At 44.2% G+C, this 24,732-nt stretch overlaps 1 protein-coding gene across 5 annotated transcripts in view; it reads left to right on the forward strand.

Moving 5' to 3' along the window:
• Window positions 1-24,732, forward strand: part of CCDC85A (coiled-coil domain containing 85A) — a 205,706-nt gene that overhangs the window by 172,449 nt on the left and 8,525 nt on the right. For 2 of the 5 annotated variants that reach the window (XM_038395594.2, XM_043512336.1), the window contains exon 4: window positions 11,438-11,557. The exons of the other annotated variants lie outside the window; for them this stretch is intronic. In XM_038395594.2, the coding sequence (XP_038251522.1) occupies window positions 11,438-11,557 (120 nt within the window). The remainder of the gene's footprint in view (window positions 1-11,437; window positions 11,558-24,732) is intronic. 5 annotated transcript variants of the gene reach the window in all.

Consider the following 24,732-nt stretch of genomic DNA (forward strand, 5'->3'; position numbering starts at 1 on the left):
GAGCTTATGCACAGGTTAGCCAATGAGTCAGTGAAAGAATCTATGAGGTTATCTAGCACTGTGTTTCCTTCTGTGCATTCTGTCCTTTCTTTTCAGTTTCTTGATTCTTGGCCTTTTATTTATTTATTTGTTTGTTTGTTCATTTATTTATTTATTATTGTTATCATATTACCAAAGGCCCCCTGTTGAGGCATAGGATCCATTTTGTGGGGTGCTATTCAGACACAGAGGAGACAACTTCTGCCCCAAAGAGTTTATGATCTAAATAGACAAGACACAGATGGTGATAGATAAACAACAAATAAGCAACTGTCTAAAGTACAGACCATGTAACTATTTATCCCTTCCCCATCCACACTCTGCCCAGGTTTCACAGCCACTGTGCGTTGTTGCTGCTCCTCTAACACTTCTTTCTTCTTCAGAAACTGCAGAGCTACAATTCATTTGCAAATTTAATTCCATTAATTTGGGCTTGAGTAGGAACTGGGAGTGGCTGGGTCACTACAAAAGCAGTTTTCCCTCTCTTGATATTGACACCTCCTCTTCAATTATTGGGAGTGGACCACATCCACCCTGACTGAATCAGCCCTGTAAACACTGGTTCTCCACTTGTAAGGTAACTCCCTTCTCTTCATGTGTCAGTATATTTATGCCTGCATCTGTAATTTTCACTCCATGCATGTGAAGAAGTGGGGTTTTCACCCATGGAAACTTATACCCAAATAAATCTGTTAGTCTTTAATTTGCCACTGGACTCCTCGTTGTTTTTGTAGCCTCAAGTCTTTTCTTCTGTTGCTATAATAGCCAGCAACAGAGATTTTGAAGAACTTCCCGAAAACATTGTTTTTGAACTCAGTCACAGCACTCAGTACAAGGGTCACAAACAAGTGACATCTTCCTGCAGTCATTGTAGGCTTTTTACAGGGGATCACTAATTTACCAGCATTATTTGTCTTGTGGTCCCATGACAAATTCACAGTGACCTCCCCACTATCAGTCCTTTAAAGATGCTTCAGATTGCAAATGGAATTATTCAGCTTCTTCCTATACTTGCCTCTCCTCTGCTACAACCAGGCCAGATCAGAACAAAGAGACAGAGACAAAACTTCTCAGGAGGCTTTGGTTTCTTGGTGGCATAAAACTGACCAGGAACCGACCAAACTGTGTGGTGAAAAGGAGCTGCAAGCAAACATGCATGGAATGGCACTAGCAGAAAAAGTGAGCAAATGGAGATCATTATTACCACAGATTCAGAAGATACTGCTAGTACTAGCAACTTCAGACAGGTGGAGCCAGAATGAAAATATGAGCTTACTCCAAAAGAGTTGCTAATTTGACACCAATATCTAATAAATGATTTAGAGAGGACCTAGGAAATTCCATATCATTAAGTGTGCTTTCTGCTTTAGGGGAACACTGAAAACACACAGAAGGGACAAAATGGGAGAAGACCTCCACCAGTACAATTTCAGCATGGATTGCTGATAAACATGCCTATCAAAACTATTTATCTTCTTGGAGGAAATAACAAATATGATTTTAAGGGTCTGTAGAAAGTCATAGATATATTCTGTTTAGCTCTTAAGAAGGTTTGTGGTACAATAACACTTAAAAGACCTGTCTATAAGGTCTATAAATATAGTACTATCTGGAGTGAGTTGTAGTCCCATTGTGTTGAGTAGGTATGTAAGATAAGAATTGATTAACTCTTAGACTACTTTATTGTAACTTCAGTGCGGTCACTCGAGACTTTTCTATTGTACTACCTGTAATTAGAGCTCCCAAATTTCTTCTTGTACAGTCAAGCACCATCTAGAGATTTAATAAGGTATTGCAAGATTTTCATATAGTAAAAATGCTCATGTTATACAAAATATGCACTAAATTAACTTTTAGACGTTGTCTAATATGTTGATCTCGCAATTGGTTTAATTGTATATGTTATAATTTCCTGTCAAATTGCCCGGTGAAAGCATATGTTTTTTTAAAATTACATCAGATGACAATTCAGAGGGAATTTTTTTCCAATGACGTTTAAAGGACTGTCCAGAATGTGAAGTTTGAATCATCTTTGCTTCATCAATATGCTGTTTGAAAGTGGTTGGTAGTTATGGTAAAAAATAAAGCAGAAAATAGATGTGATCTAATGTTCTGAGCGTAGGACTAGGAGCTAGGAATTCCGACCTTCTAATCCCAGGTGAGATGCTGACTTCCCTTGTGGCCTAGTGCTGACTGACTTCACTTCTCTGCCTCAGTTTCTCAACTGACAATATTAATAGAGCATTAGGAGGTGTGTTGTGGTATTCTAGCAGGGCTAAGCATGGATCCCAGCCAGGCCTTTCAAGTTCTTCGCTTGCTCTGACTTTTCTGTTTATCCATTCAACTGCATAATAGGGTCTTGACATTGTGAGTTTTTTGCCAAAGATTTACTTCCCTTCTGATATCACATGATATAGGAGGCATATGGGATTGCTAATAAGAGACTGCTTCATTTACTGGGTCATGGTTACAAAAAGTTATGCCCCTGTTACATGTCAGTTGTCAGTATCCACTACCTTTGAGATTTTTTTTTATTTTGTAAACTGATTTTTTTTTTAAATGGCACATGCACTCTTTAGTTTTGCTGTTCAATGTCCAGTTTAGCTGTAGATTAGTGCATGTTTTTTCAGGCTCTGTGCTGTGGGTTGTGAAAGGCTAGTCTAGTTATATCAGTATTTATTGATGAGATCTCCTCTAAATAAGGATTCAGAAACAGCAAGTGAATGCAGTTGGAAATATCCATCTGAAAAGGTTTTTGACCGTCAGATGGGAATTCAGAGACTATAGTTCTAAGATACCTTCTTCATTGAAGAAATGTTAAAAAAACATGAAAAAATGGAGGTTTTCTGAGATCTACAAAAGCAAGAAATGAAGTGAACAAAAATGACATAATGTACATTTTAATCAAGAGGATTATTTCGAACCAACTCCTTGCTGGTTTGTCTGAATGGCCTTTTCCTCACAGCATGGCCTTGTAAGTGCAGTTTATTCTGCTATCCCAGTTGCTTCCTTTCCCCCCACTCCTCATTCTCTTGAGAATTTCAAACAAGTCAACAAATATACCCTCTGTCTTGCAAGACAGGGGAGGGTGGGTAGGACACTGCACCCCATATTCTTCATAGAGATATTATGATATGATTTGGCATAACTATGGTGTATTTTATGCAAGATAGGTCATGTGATATATCATTGGAAAGGTTATGATTTACTGAATATTATTATCCTATTTGTATACAGATGTCACTTTGTATCTGAAGTTAGGAATATTGACAAATACCTGGGAAACGCACACTAGGCAAAAGATGCTCAGTCTAGATGGCTGGCTAGGAAGGGCCCATTCAGGTTGATAAGCCATTAGGAGAGAACAATAGGTTTTAGATGGCGCTCATCTCCCAACGGGGAATCTGCCTGAGGACACTACAAACAACCTCTGAGCAATGGCTGCTGTGGTACTACAGGGACATGTAACCAGGTCACCTGGTGCTGGACTCCATCTTGGAATACCAGTGTTTTTTAACTGACTGGTGTGGGAACCAAACTTTGAGACAAAGGCTTCCTGCCTCATGCAAAAGCTATTTAAGGCAGGGGAGTGACATCATCGTAGTTGTTCACTGACTCCTGCCCCAAAGAGACTCTAGGAAACACCTGAGAAACACGGACTGAACTGGGGCAAGGGATTTTTAGCCTGTGAAAGGAACACCTGGGGTTTTTAAGCTGTAAGCAAGTGCAGCTGGCCCCCTTAAGAATCTGCAGCCTGCTTGAATCATCATCTAGGGTGAGAATTTGCAATTTATATACAATCTCTTGAGTATATTAAGCTTAGTTCGCATGATTTGTTTGTTTGCTAGGTAATCTGCTTTGATCTATTTGCTATCCCTTATAATCGCTTTAAAATCTGTTTTTTGTAGTTAATAAACTTATTTTTGCTTTGTCTAAAACCAGTGTGGGAGAGTCATAACTTTGGGCAGAAAGCTGTTGCATATCATTCTCCACATTGAGGGAGGGGGCGAATTTCATGAGCTTACACTGTACAGATCTCTGTGCAGCACAACACGGTATAATTTTGGGTTTAAACTCCTGAGGAAGTGTGCACTCAAGCAGCTGGGCAGTTCCTTAGCTATAGCCTCCCCATGCAGAGCTGATCACAGCATCTGCAGCTGGGTGTGTCCCTACCTGTATGTGTGCTGGAGCATGTCAGGAGCCAGAACTAGCTGCCTCAGAATAAGGTGTAAGAGGTCCTGCAGTTATGGGGTGACAGAACCCTGAGTTCACTGATTTTAATAAAGAAGCAAGGACCTGTTTCTAAATGCTTTCTTCAATGGAGGTGGATTTCAGGCCACTCCACTCCTCTCATGTGGCAGGCTCCTGACCACCCTAAGAAGTTCCTGTTGTAATTAGTAACTATGTAGGTACTTTTTGTGGGTATTTAATAGCATGCTGTGCTGCAGAATCATCCAAGACTTCACTTGGCATCCATTAATCATCAGAATACCAAGACTTTTACCCAGCTTCACTTTCAATATAAGAATCAGCTTTAATTTTTTTACATTTTCCAAACATAGATCATGATTTTCAAAAGTGATTATAGGTTTTGTTTGCCTCAGTTCTGGGGTGTCTCTTTTGAGACACCTCAAAGAGGCTTGATTCTCAGAAGGTGCTAAGCACTTTCCTTCTGAAAATTGGTCCCTTTTTGGAGGTCTCAGGTTGAACACCCAAAAATGGAGGCACTCACAATTACTACAGTAAAACCTATTTTATCTGGCATGTTGAGGGAATTGGGGGTGCCGGTAAATGAAAAATGCCGGTTAATTAAGATGAAGGAAGTTTGGGTGCAAGAGGGGGTGCGGAGCTGAGAGTTGGAGTGGGGGTGTGTGTGGAATGTGGGCTTTCTGAGGGAGTTTGGGTGCAGGAGGGGGCTCGGGGCAGCGGGTTGGGGCACAGGAAGTGGGGCATGGTGCCAGATCTGGGCAGTGCTCACCTTGGGTGGCTCCCTGAAAGTGGCAACCTGTCCCAGCTGCTCTTAGGCAGAGGCGCGGCAGGCGGCTCCATGTGCTGCCACTGCCCCGAGCACTAGCTCCACAGCTCCCACTGGCTGGGAAGCACAGCCAATGGGAGCTGCAGGGGGCAGCACCTGTGGGCAGATGCAGTGCGCAGAGCTGCCTGCTGCACCTCCGCCTAGAAGCACCTGGGACAAGTCGCCACTTGTGGGAAACTGCCCGAGGTGAGCACCCCCAAGATCCGGCACTGCACCCCTTCTCCCACGCCCCAGTCCACTGCCCCAAGCCTTCCACATCCAAACTCCCTCCCAGAACCCGTGCTCCACACCCCCTCCCACGCCCCAGCCCCGCCCCAGCCCCGCGCCAACCAGACTATAAACTGGAATTTCAATGAAGATCAGAAATACCGGTTTATAGAATTTTCCGGATGGTGAAGTGCCAGATAAAACAGTTTTTACTTTTACGCCTGAGATGATGTGGTGTCCAGGATTTCCAGGTTTATGGATCTTGGGTAGCAGATAGAATACCCTAGGTCGGGGTTCTAAGGGTGTGTCTGAGCAGATTTGATCTTGTGCTTTTTCAGGGAGTTTCTTGAGCAAATGCTGTAGTTTCTTTTGGTAACTCTCAGTGGGATTAGAGGGTAATGGTTTGTAGAAAGTGGTGTTGAAGAGCTGCCTAGTAGCCTCTTGTTCATATTCCGACCTATTCATGATGATGACAGCACCTCCTTTGTCAGCCTTTTTGATTATGATGTCAGAGTTGTTTCTGAGGCTGTGGATGGCATTGTGTTCTGCACGGCTGAGGTTATGGGGCAAGTGATGCTGCTTTTCCACAATTTCAGCCCGTGCACGTCGGCGGAAGCACTCTATGTAGAAGTCCAGGCTGCTGTTTCAATCTTCAGGAGGAGTCCACCCAGAATCCTTCTTTTTGTAGTGTTGGTAGGAAGGTCTCTGTGGATTAATATGTTGGTCAGAGGTGTGTTAGAAATATTCCTTGAGTTGGGGACATCGAAATTAGGATTCTAGGTCACCACAGAACTATATCATGTTCGTGGGGGTGGAAGGGCAAAAGGAGAGGCCCCGAGATAGGACAGATTCTTCTGCTGGGTTAAGAGTATAGTTGGATAGATTAACAATATTGCTGGGTGGGTTACGGGAACCACTGTTGTGGCCCCTTGTGGTATGTAGTAGTTTAGATAGCTTAGTGTCCTTTTTCTTTTGTAGAGAAGCAAAGTGTGTGTTGTAAATGGCTTGTCTAGTTTTTGTAAAGTCCAGCCACGAGGAAGTTTGTGTGGAAGGTTGGTTCTTTATGAGAGTATCCAGTTTTGAGAGCTCATTCTTAATCTTTCCCTGTTTGCTGTAGAGGATGTTGATCAGGTGGTTCCGCAGTTTCTTTGAGAGTGTGTGGCACAAGCTGTCAGCATAGTCTGTGTGGTATATAGATTGTAATGGATTTTTTACCTTCAGTCCTTTTGGTATGATGTCCATCTGTTTGCATTTGGAGAGGAAGATGATGTCTGTCTGTATGTGTACGACTTTTTTCATGAAGTTGACAGATTTCCACTCTATACGGCTAAATTCTGTGCCTTGCATAATGACAGGTTTCAGAGTAGCAGCCGTGTTAGTCTGTATTCGCAAAAAGAAAAGGAGTACTTGTGGCACCTTAGAGACTAACAAATTTATTTGAGCATAAGCTTTCGTGAGCTACAGCTTACTTCATCAGATGCATTTGGTGACTTTGGGAGAGTCTTTGTAAACCACATTGAGCTGCTCAGATGTATGGCAATCAGGGCCAGCAAAGCACCTTTTGTAGCACATAGGAAGCTGTTGCCTCTTGTGAAAGGACAAAAGGGGATGGACGCCCGAGGGGAAAAGACTACTTTTTCAAACATCTCTTATGAATGTGTGCATTGGATTTGCCTTTAGAACAGTGGTTGCTTTGAACCATGAATGTTCACAACTAGTTCTCATGTTCAGTCAGGGGCAATGAGGGGGGTAAGCATTCTGTGCATACACAGAAGTGACTTCCTGGAAGAAAGCATAGTGCCTGCAGGAAGGCATGGCCTCTGAAAGTAGCACAACTCACAGGACTCATATTTTCTGGGATTTGGGAGGTTTTAGATGTGTGTGCAGAGTCTTGTATTTTCCTTGCTTTTAATATCAATATTTTTACACAGTTTGAAATTGGCCAGAGTTTTAAAGGAACTGAAAATATTGACTCATAAGAAAACAAAGGAACCTGAGAGAATTTTTCCCAAAACAGAATTGCTCCAATCTATTTTATTACTCCTTTCTTCCCGCCCCCTTGTACACTTATTTCTTTTTCAAAAGGGTAGCTTTAGGCTTGTCCAGATCTATAAATTTTTACTTTATATAACAGAAAAATAAATCCAAATTCCCATCCTAAATTGATACCAGTGTATCACTTTGGAGAACTGTAAGATTCAATATATATTGTGGTAAATACATTTGCATGTCAGTGTTATCAGCCCAATTACTAGGTTCATATACCATCAGTTACAATTGTTTTAATCACTTCCTTATAAAAAAGAAAAAACCCAACATCCTTTGAAAAGATGAACGGTACAGGATGAGATGCTTGAGAACCTAAACTAGTTTCAGATGCTGATCTAAACACTCATTTACATGTGTTCAACATACAATTTATGATGTCTATATAGGAGCATTCTCATTTCTGTAGCTATGCCTTTATTTCTAGGATTTTTCACACATGGGGCTCAATCCCACAATCTCAGTATGCTGTGAATTCCCAGGAAGTCTCAGGATCAGGCCCCCTTGTCTGTAATTATCAGACAATTCTCTATTCCCTTCATCTTATGCAGTCATTTACACTTTGTACTGGTGTAAATATCTACATCAGGTGTAACATAATGGAGATGCAGGCCCAAAAAGTTTTCATGAAATCACTCAGAACATACAAACTCAGGCTGTTTCTTATGCAATATTGTCAGGGAATTCAGTTGCATGTCACTTTCCTGTGCTTGTTTCCCTCCCTCCCTTTGTCTTTTCTATTTAGATTGCAGGCTCTTTGAGAGAGAGACTGTCTCATATTATGTGTTTGCACGGGACCTAGTACAATGAGGCACTGATTTTCATTGGAGGCTCTTGGCATTATTAACTATTATTATTATTTTTTATTATTATAGAAATGCATTTCCATTTCTACAGAACAAATAATTAAGAAATTTTGTATATAATACAGTGTTTCCAAGAAAAAAATGCTGGAAGGAGACATGTTTTCCTCTATTTTAGCAACTTCTAAATGCTTTGCTTTGCTTTGCATGGTTTTCTTCATTTTTAAATTAAGTTCTGTGTGAAGAATGAAAACAGCAAGGGATCATATTAGAACAGGTCAAGTTGAAAAGATCAGTACCTCCTAAGTGTATTACATAGCTGTTTCTCTCTGTGTTGTTAGTGGGTTGCTATTGCAAGACTGTATTTTTAGCATTTCACTGAAGTAGGCTGCTAGATAAGGTTACTTCAACATGGCAGTTTTGCCTTGTGCTCCCTATCGTCGCTCTCGGAACTACTTTGGATATTGCAAGTTCAGGTGCTCAAACAGCTAATGTGTAGTTAGCTAGTAGAGTTGGCATTGTAACTTCAAGTCCATACTGAAAAGAATTACTAACTGTTGTTGTTTGTTTGTTGTTAAATGCATAGATCAGGGGCTATTATGATTTTACTATTTCTATTACAGAAGTACCTAAAGGCCCCAGCACATAGGCCATGTCTACCTAGTGATACCTTTTCCAGTATACTATACCAGCAAAGTTCTTCTAGTGTTGATGCAGCTTTTATCGGCTTCTGTCTATGCAGCTGTGTCAGTCAAGATTCACACCTCTGGCTGGCATAGCTATGCTGGATGAAGTCTATAATGTAGACATGGTCAGTGTGAGAGACAGTCCCAAGTCCCTGACTTGTAGAGTTTACAATGTAAATGGCCAGGACAGACAAAGAGTGAGAGGGGAAACAGAAGAAGAGCGGGGAGTGACTTACCAAGGTCTCACAACAGATTAGTGACAGAGCCAGGAATACAACCCAGCTTTCCTCAGTGCTCCATCCACTAGATCATGCTGGTCCCCAAACTCTTTATGCTGAAGCATCCCCTTAGGGCACATCTACACTGCAGTAAAAGATCTGTGGCATGGCCACGGCTGGCCCAGGTCAGCTGACTCAGGTGCATGGGGCTCATGCTGTGGGGCTAAAAGTTGCAGTGTGGATGTTCAGGCTTGGGCTGGAGCCTATATGGAGGGTGAGTCTCAGAGCCTGGGGTCCAGCCTGAGTCCAAGCTTCTACAGTGCAATTTTTGCCCTGCAGCCTAAACCCTGTGAGACTGAGGACAGGTCTACACTATGGAGTTAAGTCGACCTAGGTTACACAATAACATGATAACGTAGCTGGAGTGGATGTAGCTTAGGTCAACTTACTGCAGTTTCTACACCATGCTGGGTTGACGAGAGAAACTCTCCTGTTGACTTACCTTATGCTTCTCATTCCTGTGGAGTACCTGAGTCGGTGGGAGAGCTATCTGCGGTCGATTTAGTGGGTCTTCACTAGACCCACTAAATTGACCCTGGGTGGATCAATCGCCATAGCTTCGATCCCTGGTAAGTATAGATATACCCTAAGTCAGTTGACCCAGGCTCTGAGACCTGGTGCCACAGCTTTTTTATTGCAGTGTAGATGGATCCTACATCTTCTCATGCCAGGACAGCTGCTACTCTCTTGGCTTTCCCTCTTTCCTATCCATTTCTGTCTCTGTTCCATTGTTTGTTCGCTATGGGGTTTTTTTTTTCTTTTTTTCTTTTGAGTTTTTGTATTGTTACACTTTTAAAATTCCTCTCATTGCCTTCCCTTTTCCTTCACTGCCTCATTCCCCTACTCACCTGAAGTCTACACTTCTCTCAGAGTGGAAGAAGATCCACTGAGACACCCATGGCATTTTTGAAGCCACAGGCCACAAGTAAAGAGAAAGATGGACTTGCCAGGCTGCTGTCTGAGCCATATCTCCAATGGGAGCTGCTTCCAAGGCTGGTAATAGTTGATGCCATTGCACAAGCAGGGAGAGAATGCAGGTGACTTTCAAGGGCCCACTGTCACTTTATCTTTAGCAGACTGCATATGTTTAAAGTGGGGAAAGGATAAATCAGGAGTGATGTATCTTTCCCCACTCACACTGCTCCTCTCTGAATAAGACACAGCAGTATTTGGGCTGCAAACTCTACAGGAGAATGTTCCAAAATTTTAACTCTTCCCAGTCAATTTAACTGGAATTAAAAAATCCAACCCCCCACTCATGGAAACATTTTGATTGAGGTTAGGCATTCTCAAAACCTACTGTGACAGATACAGTGATTTCCTGCAAAATCCTGGGGGAAAAAAACCTTAATGAATTAAGTTTAAGTACCTTTGGAGTCCATTGAATTCAAAATGCAAAACCCCTTGGTGAGATTTCATGGACTGAATCCTTCCTGAGCCCTTGCTGGAACTGGGATGATCTCTGCTTAGCTTATTAGCATATGTGTAGGTTTTGTTTATTGTTGTAATACGTTTCCTTTGTAATGCCTTCACCTTAAAAATATGTGTGTTTGCTCAGAATGGGCTGTGTGGAAACTTTTAACTGAGGGCAATTGTTCTGTGTATAGCCTCTGAGGAGAAAGCAAAGCAGGCCTGTGTAGGTAGTCTGACTTGCTGGGAACTCAGTGTAGGCAGGGAACTGTGCAGCTTGGAAAAACCCTGGTCAGGAGGGAGAGAGACACAGGTCTGTTCCCAAGAGAGGTGACAGCTGAGGAGCTGGACCATGGAGATGAAAACAGGTGCAGTTGCCCTGAACGGTGACATATATTTGGGGCCAAAACTGTTTCTCTTTAAGCTTCACAACACCCTTCTGAAGACTGTCAGTAAGTATCTTAATTTCCCAGATGGGAAAACTGAGCGATAGAAAGTTTCAGTGACATGCTCAAGATTTCAGTGAGGCTCCTGTACAGCAAGCTGCTCTGCACAGACAGACCTTGGTAGAACACCTTGCAGATGCTAAGTTAGTGGCAAAGCTGAGAATAGAGCCAAAGCACCTGATTCTGCCCTGTGTTCTAACCACTTAGCCAGGTTTCCTCTCTGTAATAGTAGGTGATCACAAGGGTAATGAGTATCTTTCGAGAATCAAACTCAGGCAGTTTGGTCAATGTAGCTGAGGTGTTTTAGACTTAATTCAGGTCTTTTTATTATTGAAAGTAGCACAAGCATGGCACAGAGATAGGGAAAGGTTTTGAATGAAATATGCCCTCCATGCTCAATGATAAACTGACTTTTTTAAAAATTTACATCTGCTTAATTAGTTACAAACACCTTTCATTATTAAATAGTTTTTAATTTTCTACTAAGGGTCCCCTTAGGATGCCATCAGGGGCGGATGGGAGTTACTGCTCTCCAAACCATCCAGCTAGCTTCAGTGGACATGTCTCACCTTCTCAGCAGCCTGAAGCAGTGGTAAATGCTATTAAGGTAACACACTCCCATACAGTATATGCAGAATGTTACGTATGTTGTTTGACATATGTTCCATTGTACTTAGAGCAATATCACTGCAATATCTTCATATACAACATTATTTTTTGTTTTACTCATGTACTTAGAGTGTGAGCTCTTTGGGTCAGGGACTGTCTCCATTGTGAGCGTACAGTGTCTAGCACAATGGGTTCCATTGTGTTCCTGTAGTAAATTATACCTATTTTCTTTTATGACTATTATTATGATGAAGTGTCGACAAGAGATCTGTGGAACTAGATTTAATTTCTGCTATAGTATAAGGTGATTAATATGAATATCACAAACATTTTTTTATAAAAATGAAACCAAATTATACAGTATGCACATGCATGGTATGGACTTTGTCATGTGTTTTCAGAGAGTGTGATATACCTACTATGTAGTGCTGAAAACAATGCAGGATAATCTCAGAGTCAATCCGGAAGGTAAACTAAGTCCCTTTAGTTCTCATGCTAACCTTGGTCCAGATTGTGAACCTCTTACTTTGGTGAACACAGAGGAAGTAGTCCTGTTGACTTCTAAGGAATTATGTAAGCAGAGGGCTCACAATCTGGCCCTTTGTGACTTTAGCAGCAACTATTTCCCTTAATGAAACAAAATGTTATAATGAGCTATCAGGAACTATCTAGCATATCATGAGATTTCACATGGCAACTGTGCAAGTACATGTTCCCACCACTATATATGCATCAGCTATGCAATAGAAATCTCTTGTCCTTTCTGGACAGTTTGGACAAGGCGTAACCTAATGGTCTGAGCATCGAACCAGGAACTCCCAGGTCTGATAGTGATAACCTTCTGTGAGGTGTAGGCAAATCATTCTTACACAGCTTACTCATTTGAAAACAGGAATAATACTCACTGTAACTCCTTACCTGCCATACCAGGCAATGATGTAAGGATAAATTAGTTACTTAAGGGTCCCAGTTTTGCACTCCTCACTCAGACAAAAGTGCCAGTAAAGTCAGTGTGAGTTTTGCCTCAGTAAGATGAGCAATATTGGACTCAGAATTGGTTAAGCTCTTTGAAGATGAAAAGTGCTATGTAAGTACTGAGTATTATTGATCTGACAATATTTGTGGGTTAGTGGAAAGGAGAATTATCCTACATGTGGATGGGTGACATTGAATTATCCTACATAAAGCTTGAGTAAACAGCTTTTATGATGGTGAAATATGTAAGCGTTGTGGCAGTGAAAGCCATTCCTTCATCAGAATGTAAGGGTTCGGGCAGTGTCCCTGCATCTACTACTGTAGCTTAGGACTAGCCTCCTGCCACCTGCACATAATTGAGGTTCATGCGGCTGCTCCCCTAGACTGCCACCATCTACACCCAGTCTGCCTGGGGGCAGTACAAATCCCAGCTGTGTAGTATCCGGAGGTGGAGAAGCCATTCAGTTTCCTCTGTGCTTGAGAAGTGCATATTTCAGCAGCACCAAAGGTCTTGTGTGTGCCCTCCAAGGATGGGTGAATTTCACCTGCTGTCATTATGGAAAACAAAACTGCACAAAACAATTTAGCCTAGAGATCATGTGGATTTACAAAATAAGATTATTGTAGTTAGCTCTCTATAGCCTCTGACAAATCGCTTTGATTGGAACAATTATCAACATGCGTTTGACAGTGTCTGATGGCTAGTTGGTGTAAGTGGACGTGTTTACAGTGGTAAAGTACTCATTACGGTTATTAAAATGGCTAGATGTATCCAAAATTTCATTTTCTGTGCTGTGTTGCCCTTGCTTTTATCCTGATAGGAATTGTATCAGCAGGCAGAAATAGAGATGAATGATGCTAGGCATTTCCCTGTGTACGCTACATTTTATCCAGTTAAATAAAATTTCTTCCTTTCAGCCAAACTTAAAAATGTACACAAGTCCTGATCCCTTGAACAGAGGTGGTCACAAACAACACAAAAGGCAACTCCATCCACTGCCCTGTCTCCAAGAGGCTGTTCACTTGGACCTCTATCTGTCTTGGGCCTGGTCTGTACTGGAAAGTTACCAGTATAACTGTTTTGGTTAGGGGTGGTACAAGTCCTAGTATGAACACAGTTATACTAGCGTACAGGTAGAGCTTATTCCCTTTCTATATAGGAATAGCTATACCAGTAGAAGACCCCTTTATACCAACAACACTCAGTAATGGGATTGTTCCACTTTAACCACACTGGTATCTATAAAGTGGGGAAACTTTTGTGTATAGATAAGCCTTGGACTCTCCTGGAATCTCTGTACTTAAACACAGTCCCTTATTGCTGTCTCAACCCCTGTGCAAGGCCTTGTCTACATTAGACATTTTTACTGATTTTTTTAAAACTAGTCTAGTTAATTCATTAAAAACTTCTGTAACTGCATTACACTAGCAGTATAAAAGTGCTTATTCTGGTGTAGCTGATTCCAGTACAGAAAGGGGAATAAGCTATACCAGTATTAGCCTTTTTTGATCAATATAACTCTGCGTGAGTGTGTATGTATGTGTGTGTACATACGTACACTGGTATAATTATTTGATTAAAAAATCACCCCCTCTCCTCAATTGATATGGTTATGCTGTAAAACTTCTGCAGGAATGTCTGTACTAAGGAAAGTTAAGATGAATCAGCTAAATGCGTGAAGTCAATGTGCACAATTTAAAACCCTTTAAACATCTGTGTGGCTGATGTCACTCAGGAGTAAAGTGGTCTTAATTTGCTGTAACTTAATCCTTTACTCCCGAGTGAGAGCATCTCCATGGGGGTAATGTACTTTAATTTGTGCATGTTGCTGTTACACCTTTTAGTTGGTTTACAAGCCCTAACTATAGACCAGGCCTAAGGCTCCTGACTTAGGATCACTGAGGATATGTCTACACAGGGATAGCTCCTGTGGCATGGCAGGAGCTAGCCTGGGTCAGCCAATTCGGGCTTGTGAAGCTTGGGCTATCGGGGCGCAAAATCTCTGTGTGGACATTCAGGCTTGGTCTGGAGCCCAAGCTGTGGGACCTGCCACCATCACCACCATCACCAAAGTTCAGGTGGCAGTCCAAGCCTGAATATCTACATAGCGATTTTTCAGCCTTTCAGCGTGAGCTCCGAGAGCTTGAGTCAGCTGACCCAGGCCAGCCGTGGGTTTTTTATCCCTATGTAGACATATCCACAGTGTAAAGTGAAGTTGGCCACTGACCCTCCTTTTGTGCATATGCTCCGCAACATAAGGGAATTTCGGAAAGTTTTGCTTTCCATCCAGGAGTGACTTAACCCCCACAAACCCTTTAACAATTGTCTATATAGGGTGAGTTACGTCCTGAGTGTTTGTACCTCAGTGACTCAGAACATAAAAGAGAGTAGCACCTTTCACCATCACCTCAAATATATTTAGCAAAAATAAAATAAATTAGAACTTTCCTCAAAACTGAAATCTATTAAGCATTAAGTTGATTTTAAATGCAATTCTCAAGAGCACACAAAAAATCAGATCCTATGCGGTGTATCTGAGAAAGGTGCCCCCAAAGCTTCAGTTTAGTAATGTTGCTGGCACAAAATGCCCGAGGCAGGCAACAGCTGGATTCGTTGCCCAGTGTGCGTCGCCCAATAATCACAACGGGGTGGAGAAGTAGAAAAGTTTATTTGAAGCTTCAAGCGGTACAGGGAGACAACAATCTTAAATCCTGCACACCAGTGCAAGCAGTTACACATATTTTATACATTCATTCTTTAGCATACTTATCCAGTAGCAAGCTTCCCTAAGTATCCATATAGCCAATCCGGTATACCAGCCAATTCCCCTTTTCCCTCTTATCATCTATTCCCCCATGTATGGAGTTGTTTGTTCAGCACTATCTAACATTCCTGTCCTGCTTGACCTAATCTTGCTCCAGCCAGTCTATGCCTGCAAGACACTGTTGCAAATTTCTCAGCGTGAAGGCTGTGAGTGTCTCCAGGCAGAAAAGGGAAGGGAGGGCCATCTGGGCCTAGAGCGAGGGGTTTTCATCGACACTCGTGGTCTTCCATCCCCTTGAGTTACCTAGTGGCCATGCCCGGTGTCCCCAACAACTCCCTCCTTTGAGAATACTCAACAGTCTTGTCTCTGAGTTTTCTCACTTGGGCTCTTATCTTTTTATAAGGGGACTTTGCATAAGCACTTTGTGGTAGCCCTGAAGGGAATGCATTACCATGTTTTTTACAAGGGCTCTGACACGATATTGAACAACATACACGATTAGTACGATTAAGACAGGAAGAAAACTTTTCAATAACAGACTAAATAAACCAGCAAGCCAAGATGACAAACCCCAGCCTGAAAACAAGTTTTGCAACCAATCACTCTCGGGGGCAGTGTAGGCAGCCTGTGCTCCGGCTCGGGCATGGGCCTCAGCCTGTACCACCTTATCATAAATCTCATAACTGCTGTCATTTACAAATACACAACATTGGGACCCAACAAGGGCACAAACAGCCCCTTGGGATGCCAAAAGGTAGTTCAAGGCCAGCCTGTTTTGGAGGGAATATGTTCTGAGCTGCTGTACCTCCTTATTTAATATTACTACTGCTGACCCTAGATCACGAATCGAGTCCTCTAATTCTAAGGCTACTTTTTCAAGCAACATTTGAAGCCTTACAATATAGCGGCCTATGCATGCTATGGCTGGCCCGGTAATCAGTGGCACAATTCCCAGTATGGAGCACCCTGTAAGCTTTTCACTTGTGAGGGGATTCTTAGCAGTGCCCTCCAAAGCCACATTGAGTCACCGCAGGATCTCTTCTCGTGACTCAACAGAGGTATCTCGGGTATTTCTAATCTTTCCTTTGGGCAGTGTGGTGGTTCTTGAAAGATGAGGAACTCCATAAGCTATATAACAGCTACCTGTCCAATTGGCTGGCAATACCTTGTAAGCCTTTCGGCCACATACAAAATAGTGGCCCTGTAGGGTCCAGTAAGGACTGCTTCTTAGAGGGATTCCTGGGATATTTAAGGCCGACTTTCCAAACAATTCATATGCCTCCAGGGGGGCTTCCCATCCTCCCGAGAGGTTACAAGGGGGGGTATTCCTAATTGTGCCGTTCAAATTGCAATCACCATAAGGACTGCTGCAAACCCACCATTGGCCTGCTATAGTGGAAATATTAACTGAACGGCAATTTATATTTCCTGACCCTCTTTTTGTGGAAGGATCATTCGTAAGAGTTTCCCCAAAAGGGGAGGAACCATTACATTCACACTGTTGACCTCCCCTCTCGGTTTTTATCCAGTATCCATCAGTCCACTGTGTAATAACACAGGAGCTCCTTCCCACAGGAAGCCTATAGTGATCAGATTGGTTTCGGGTAAAACAAAACACTCCCTCAGTGAGCACTGCAACTGAATACTCCTGATCCTGGTAGGTAGCTTGCTGCAAAGAGGTCTTATCTTATTAATGGTGAGTCCGTTCGGTTTCTACTTTCCTGCTCTTTGGTGGCAGCTAATTCTGCTAGGGTTAAGGGCAGCATGACAAGGGGAACTCCTGTTCTGGGGGAAAGTGGAGTCGGAGCACACACCCAGCAATCAGTTTGATTTGTTAAAGTAGCAACATGATGTGCAAGTAAAACAAAGGAATTATGTTCCCGTTATGCACAGTTTAGAAATAACAGCATAGAAAATAACAGGGTTACACGATTAATTATTACCGGGGTCCTCCCGGTCCAGGGTTTCCAGTTTTTGAGTGGGCCCATTTTGGCGCTAAGGTGCCTGCTGTTTGTGTCTCTTAAACAGTAACTTTAGCCTGAGATCGTCACTAGATGAGAAGTCAACGGGGTGGATGGTCCACTGCTCTGCTGATGAAGGGGTGGGTACTACCTTCAGACGCGAGTGATAGATCCAGTTCTTGTGTCCCTCGACCTTTGCCGCCGTATGGGAGATCAGCAGGACGATATAGGGTCCTTTCCACTTTTCCTGGAGAGGCTCGTCTTTCCAGGTGCGAACAAGCACAGAGTCACCGGGCTGCAAGGAGTGGACGGGAGAGTCCAAGGGAAGAGGCTGGGAGTCTTTAGTATACCTGTGAAGAGACAAGAGAACAGCAGACAGGGAACACATATACTGAGACAAAAAACCATTACCCAGCTCCCACTCCCCTGACAGAACCAGTGTGCCATTCATAGGCCATACCCTCCCAAACATAATTTCAAAGGGACTAAGCCCTAATCTACCCTTTGGGAGAGCACGGATGCGGAGCAGGACGAGGGGTAAGGCATCAGGCCATCGCAGGGAGGCTTCTTGGCACACTTTTGAAAGATGTCGTTTAAGGGTCTGATTGGTATGCTCTACTACGCCACTGGCTTGTGGTCTCTAGGGCATATGGAGTTTCCAGGGGACCTGCGAGGCATTCAAGATGCTTTGGACGATCTTTGATGTGAAGTGTGTCCCGTTGTCAGATTCCATCCACTGGGGAAGTCCGAAGCGAGAAATGAACTCCTTAATAAACTTAAGGGCCACCGTCCTGGCAGTGCAATTGCGGCATGGGAAGGCTTCTGGCCATCTGCTGAATCATCCACTAAGACAAGGAGATATTTGTACCCTTGGGTCCGAGGAAACTCAGTAAAATCTATTTGCCACACCCACCCGGGGCCCGGAGTGGGTTCCAGAGCAGCGGGTGGCCCTGGATGTCCTGGTCGGGGTTTATTCTTTTGACAGACTAAGCAGTCCGCCTCTACCTGGGTAGCCAGGGATCGGAGTCCAGAAGTTAAAAAGTATTTTCCCATCAGTTGGATAAGTGCTTCCCTGCCAGCATGAGTGGTTTGATATAATTTCTGTAACACTGGCTGGATCAGGCCCTTCGGTAGAAGGACCTTCCCTTCCGGGGAATGGAGCCATCCCTCCTTTTTCTGGAGACTGAGTTTGTCGGTTAGCTGTCTCTCCTCTCCAGAGTACTGGGGGGTCGGAAGTTCCCCCATGGGTGGGATAAGGGCATGCATATGGGCATTCTCAGTCTGAGGGGATATCAGGGTGGCAGCATGCTTAGCCTCTATATCTGCTCGGGCGTTATCCCTGGCCACATCTTGATCTTCCCTTTGATGGGCTTTACAGTGCACCACCGCCACTTCCGAGGGGAGTTGTACGGCGTCTAGGAGCCGGATGATTTGGGGCCCGTACTTGGCTGGGGAGCCTTGAGCTGTCAGCATTCCCCTTTGCTTCCGTAAGCCAGCATGAGCATGTAGCACTCCAAAGGCATATTTTGAATCGGTAAAAACATTGACCCGCTTTCTTTTTGACAGTTCAAGCGCATGGGTCAGGGTGACTAGTTCAGCCATCTGGGCAGAGGTCTCGTGGGCAAACCCTTGGCTTTCACAGTGTCATGGAGGGTTACGACAGCATAGCCCGCCCTCCTTTGCCCATTTATCACAGTGCTGCTACCATCAGTATTCCACTCATGATATGCATTTAGGAGGGGTATATCTTTTAAGTCCAGGCGGCTAGAGTATTGGGCATCTATGATCTCTAAACAACCATGTTCCTGTTCCTCAGTCTCTGGTAAGAGGGTGGCGGGGTTAAGGGAGGGGCAAGACTGTAAGGTGACTTCAGAGTTCTCTAGAAGTTTAGCCTGGTCCTTAGCCATCTGAGCCTGGGTGAGCCAAAGGCCTCCCTTTGCATCCAATAAGGCTCGGACCATATGAGGCATATATATCTGTATTGTCCCTCCCAAAGTTAGTTTCTCAGCTTCAGCCAGCATCAGGGCTGTGGCTGCAACTGCCCGCAGGCACGCTGGCCATCCCTTTGCCACTTGGTCCAGCTGCTTAGAGAAGTAGGCCACAGGACGTTTCCATGCTCCCAACAACTGTGTGAGCACTCCTAGGGCCATCCCCTTTTGTTCATGTACATACAGCTGAAATGGCTTAGTGAGATCCTGGAGGCCAAGAGCCGGAGCTTCCATCAGCTTCCTTTTCAATATTTTAAATGCCCTGTCGGCCTGTGGGGTCCAATAGAAGGGGTCATGATCTGCTCCTTTTACACAATCATACAGGGGTCTAGCCCACAGTCCAAATTCCGGGATCCATATCTGACAGAACCCCGCCATGCCCAGGAAGGCTCTGAGGCATTTATGATTAATGGGAACGGGAACCTGGCAGACAGCCTCCTTCCTCTCATTGAAAAGCTGACGCTCCCCCTGCCTTATGTGGAACCCCAGGAATTGTACCATCGGGAGGGCAATTTGAGCCTTGCTTCTCGATACCCAATATCCTCAGAGGCCAATAAAATTCAGGAGACCCACAGTGGCTTTGAGGCATGGGGTTAGGCCCAATGTAGCAATTAACAAATCATCTACATATTGAAGAAGAAGAGCCCCCTCCTCATTGTTCCACTCTTCCAGATCCCTGGCCAAAACCTGGCCAAAAAGGGTGGGAGAATTTTTAAATCCCTGGGCCAATACTGTCCAGCATAGTTGCTTTTTAACCCTTTTTGTGTCCTCCCATTCGAAAGAAAAGATTTCTTGGGACGAGGTATCTAAGGGAATAGCGAACAACGCATCTTTCAAATCGAGGACCGAAAAATGGGTATACTGGCCTCCTACAGAAACCAGCAAGGTATACGGATTTGGAACCAGGGGGTGCAGAGTTTTAACCCATTCATTAACTGCCCTCAGATCCTGTACCAAGCAATACGTGCCGTCAGGTTTTCGTACGGGCAGGATGGGAGTGTTCCAGGCTGACTGGCATTCCCGGAGGATTCCATATGTTAGGAACCGATCTATAGTGTCCTGTAAACCTTCTCCGGCTTCCCTCACAATTGGATACTGTTTAACTCACACCGGGCCTTTTCCTGGCAGGAGCTGAACCTTAACAGGGGCTTGATGGGTAGCTTTTCCTGGGACCCCCGCTGCCCACACTAGAGGGTACACCCGGTCTTCCCACAGGCTCCATTCTGGGGCTTGCATAGCTGAGGGCTCAACTGTAAGGGTCCTGATCCATGCATTCTCGGGGGGTAGGGTAAGGGTTATTTCATCTTGAGTAAACTGCAAGGTGGCGCCTACGCGACAAAGCAGATCCCGTCCCAGCAGAGGCGTCGGGCACTCGGGGAGACAGACCAGCTTGTGAGCTATAGTCCTATTTCCCAAAGCGCATCCGCTGGGGCATACACTGGGCACTTGGTGCCTCTGCCTGTGGCGCCCACCACGGTAAGGGAGTCTGCTACCGGCAACTGAAGGGGTCGATTCACGGCAGTTCGTGCCGCTCCAGAGGCCACTAAAAAGTCTATTTCCGAACTTCCCACCCGCATCTTTACTTGGAGTTCCAGGGGCAGGGCGGTCCGTCCCCCCGATACCCCTATTCCTGTTCCTCCATTGCTATCATAGGGGCGCCCCCCTTTCCATTCCTCTCTGGGCACTCATTCTTCCCGTGTCCCTCTTGTCTACACAAGGCACACTGGTTGCGACCCAGTCATCTTTCCTGCGGGCCTCTTCCTCCCCGGCCATTTCCCGTAGTGCCGGCCTGTACCGCCGCTACCATCATTCTAACTTGCTTTTTCTCCTTTTCTGCCTCCCTTAGACTGTAAGCTCGGTTTGCAGTCTCTAAGATTTGTGCCATGGTCATGCCCATTAGATCCTCTTTTTTTTGTAACTTTCTCTTAATATCAGGGGCTGCTCTGCTCGTGAAAATTCCCTTAATGATTGCCTCAGTTTCCTGATCATCGGGATCTGCATTGGAGTTCTGTCGAATCGCATCCCGAATATGCTGTAGGAAGGCCCCTGGGCTTTCCTTTAGATCCTGCATTACCTCATACGTTTTTGCCCAGTTATTATGTCGGACAGCCGAGTGACGGAGTCCATGCAAAAGCAACTGCTTATAGGTGGTAAGCCGGGTCATACCCACAGGATCATTTGGGTTCCACCTGGGGTCTACTCGGGGGACTTGCTCATCTGGGTCAGGGACATTATTACGATCCTGGTCGTACCGTCTCTGTGCCTCCTCTCTTGCCTTGGACATGACCTGTTGTCGTTCGACCTCAGACAATAAGGTGCGCAGGAGGACGTTGCAATCATCCCAGTCCGGCTTATAGCTGCTAAGGCAGCCCTCAAAAACTGAAATAAACCTACTCAGGTTGGTGGAAAACTCCCCTGCCTGTACTTTGAAAGCAGCCAAATCCATAGGGTTAAAGGGCATATGGGTATAGACCTGCATAGCCATGGCCGGATGCTCACCCGTGCCAGTACAGGAGATCCTAGTTTCAGTAAGTAAAGTTTATAAGCCCACTGTAGGGGCCCTATCAGGTGGGAGCATGGGGGCCGAAGGGGACACCTGACCTGCCATCACAGTTGGGGTGGGGGTCTGGGGACTAACATTAGCCACTACCGAACCAGTCGGAGTCAAATTACATCGCTGTAAGACATCTGATCGATTACACAAAGCCAAAAACAAGTGTGCATACAGATGTTCATTCCATTTCCCCGTTCGCTGACAGAACAAAAATAACTGGAGGATCGTATTGTAATTAATTGACCCTCCTGGTGGCCACCGCTCCTGGTCCTCTAGTTGATTCTGACGCCAGTCAACTGTACAGTATCGTTTTAATTTATTCTTAATCATTGGATCCGATCCAAATACCTTCCAATTTGCTAGGATACACTTTAGGGCCATACGCTGTGCCCTCCCTCCTGAGCTCTGTCCCTGTCCCATGGCTACAGGGTAACTCTGGGCATCGCCAGGTTCAAAACAGAGCAGACAATCTGGATTTCAAAAGGTTCCTACCTTATCCGAAGGACCGGTTCCCCACCGTCGCCCGCAGCACTTCTCCACTTATCAGGCACGTTGCACTGTTGTGCCCTACGGGGCCGGTTGGGCTATGCCCCTCCGAGGCCCCCGGGAATCACACCGGTGTGCACTGGGCATCAGTCGGAGTCCTCACCCCACAAGGGATCCGGGCAAGGCTTGTGTTGTAGCCTCTCGCTCACCCAGGGACACCAAAAACTGTTGCTGGCACAAAATGCCCGAGGCAGGCAACAGCTGGATTCGTTGCCCGGTGTGCGTCGCCCAATAATCACAACGGGGTGGAGAAGTAGAAAAGTTTATTTGAAGCTTCAAGCGGTACAGGGAGACAACAATCTCAAATCCTGCACACCAGTGCAAGCAGTTACACATATTTTATACATTCATTCTTTAGCATACTTATCCAATAGCAAGCTTCCCTAAGTATCCATATAGCCAATCCGGTATACCAGCCAATTCCCCTTTTCCCTCTTATCATCTATTCCCCCATGTATGGAGTTGTTTGTTCAGCACTATCTAACATTCCTGTCCTGCTTGACCTAATCTTGCTCCAGCCAGTCTGTGCCTGCAAGACACTGTTGCAAATTTCTCAGCGTGAAGACTGTGAGTGTCTCCAGGCAGAAAAGGGAAGGGGGGGCATCTGGGCCTAGAGCGAGGGGTTTTCATCGACATTCGTGGTCTTCCATCCCCTTGAGTTACCTAGTGGCTATGCCCGGTGTCCCCTACAGTAAAGCACTTGAGCACATGTTTAAGTTAAGCATGTGTTTAAATTCCATTGACTTCAAAGTTAAGTGTGTGTGTGTGTAAGTGCTCTCCTGAATCAGGATCCTCGCCTGAATCCAAATCCCAATGGCCTAGTCCAAAGCACATTAATGTCAATGGGCCCATTGTTTTTGTGCATATTTACAGGAAGAAGATGACTAATTAGCCAGTAAAATGGAAAACATCGATACCACTCTTGCTTGTGACAAGTAGAACATTTGCACTAAATCCTCAATCCTAAATGGGAAGAGGTTAACTACAAGTAACCAATATTAAATTAGTAGGGCTGAGTGAATGGCATTGATTTTTTTATTTGAATCTAATCCTGTCAAGGTTCCTTCCCCACTCTGAACTCTAGGGTACAGATATGGGGACCTGCATGAAAGACTCCCTACGCTTATTTTTACCAGCTTAGGTTAAAACGTCCCCAAGGTACAAACTGTTTTACCTTTTTTCCCTGGACTTTATGCTGCCACCACCAAAGTGTCTAACAAAAATAACAGGGGAAGTGCCCACTTGGAAACCTCTCCCCCCAAAAATATCCCCCCAAGCACTACACCCCCTTTTTTGGGGAAGGCTTGATAAAAATCCTCACCAATTTGCATAGGTGAACACAGACCCAAACCCTTGGATCTTAAGAACAATGAAAAAGCAATCAGGTTCTTAAAAGAGAATTTAAATTAAAGAAAAAATAAAAGAATCACCTCTGTAAAATCAGGATGGTAAATACCTTACAGGATAATCAGATTCAAAACATAGAGAGTTACAAAAAGACACAAAAACAGGAATATACATTCCATTCAGCACAACTTATTTTATCAGCCATTTAAACAAAACAGAATCTAACGCATATCTAACTAGATTGCTTCCTAAATCTTTACAGGAGTTCTGACCTGCATTCCTGCTCTGGTCCCGGCAAAAGCATCACACAGTCAGAGACTACCCTTTGTCCCCGCCACCCCCAGGTTTGAAAGTATCTTGTCTCCTCATTGGTCATTTTGGTCAGGCTCCAGTAAGGTTAGCTTAGCTTCTTAACCCTTTACAGGTGAAAGGGTTTTTCCTCTGGCCAGGAGGGATTTAAAGGTGGTTAGCCTTCCCTTTATATTTATGACAAATCCATTGAGTGTTTTTTTCCCCAAATAGAATCAGCCCTTTCTTAGGGAGTTTTGCCTCGTTAAAGACTATATAACTAGGTTACATATGAAATAACTCTGTGAACATTTCATATGGAAGCACATGCTTTTATGTAATGTCCAGAATTGTTTTATCACCCAAAAGCCATATTTCCATGTAGAGATACAGTAGAACCTCAGAGTTACGGACACCTTGGGAATGGGGGCTGTAACTCTGAAATTATAGTAACTCTGAAAAAGACAAGGAGTACTTGTGGCACCTTAGAGACTAACAAATTTATTAGAGCATAAGCTTTCGTGAGCTACAGCTCACTTCATCAGATGCATTTGGTGGAAAAAACAGAGGAGAGATTTATATACACACACACAGAGAACATGAAACAATGGGTTTATCATACACACTGTAAGGAGAGTGATCACTTAAGATACACAGAGAACATGAAACAATGGGTTTATCATACACACTGTAAGGAGAGTGATCACTTAAGATACACAGAGAACATGAAACAATGGGTTTATCAAAGA

Source organism: Dermochelys coriacea, chromosome 3 (assembly GCF_009764565.3).
Source record: "Dermochelys coriacea isolate rDerCor1 chromosome 3, rDerCor1.pri.v4, whole genome shotgun sequence".
Classification (NCBI taxonomy): Eukaryota; Metazoa; Chordata; order Testudines; family Dermochelyidae; genus Dermochelys; species Dermochelys coriacea.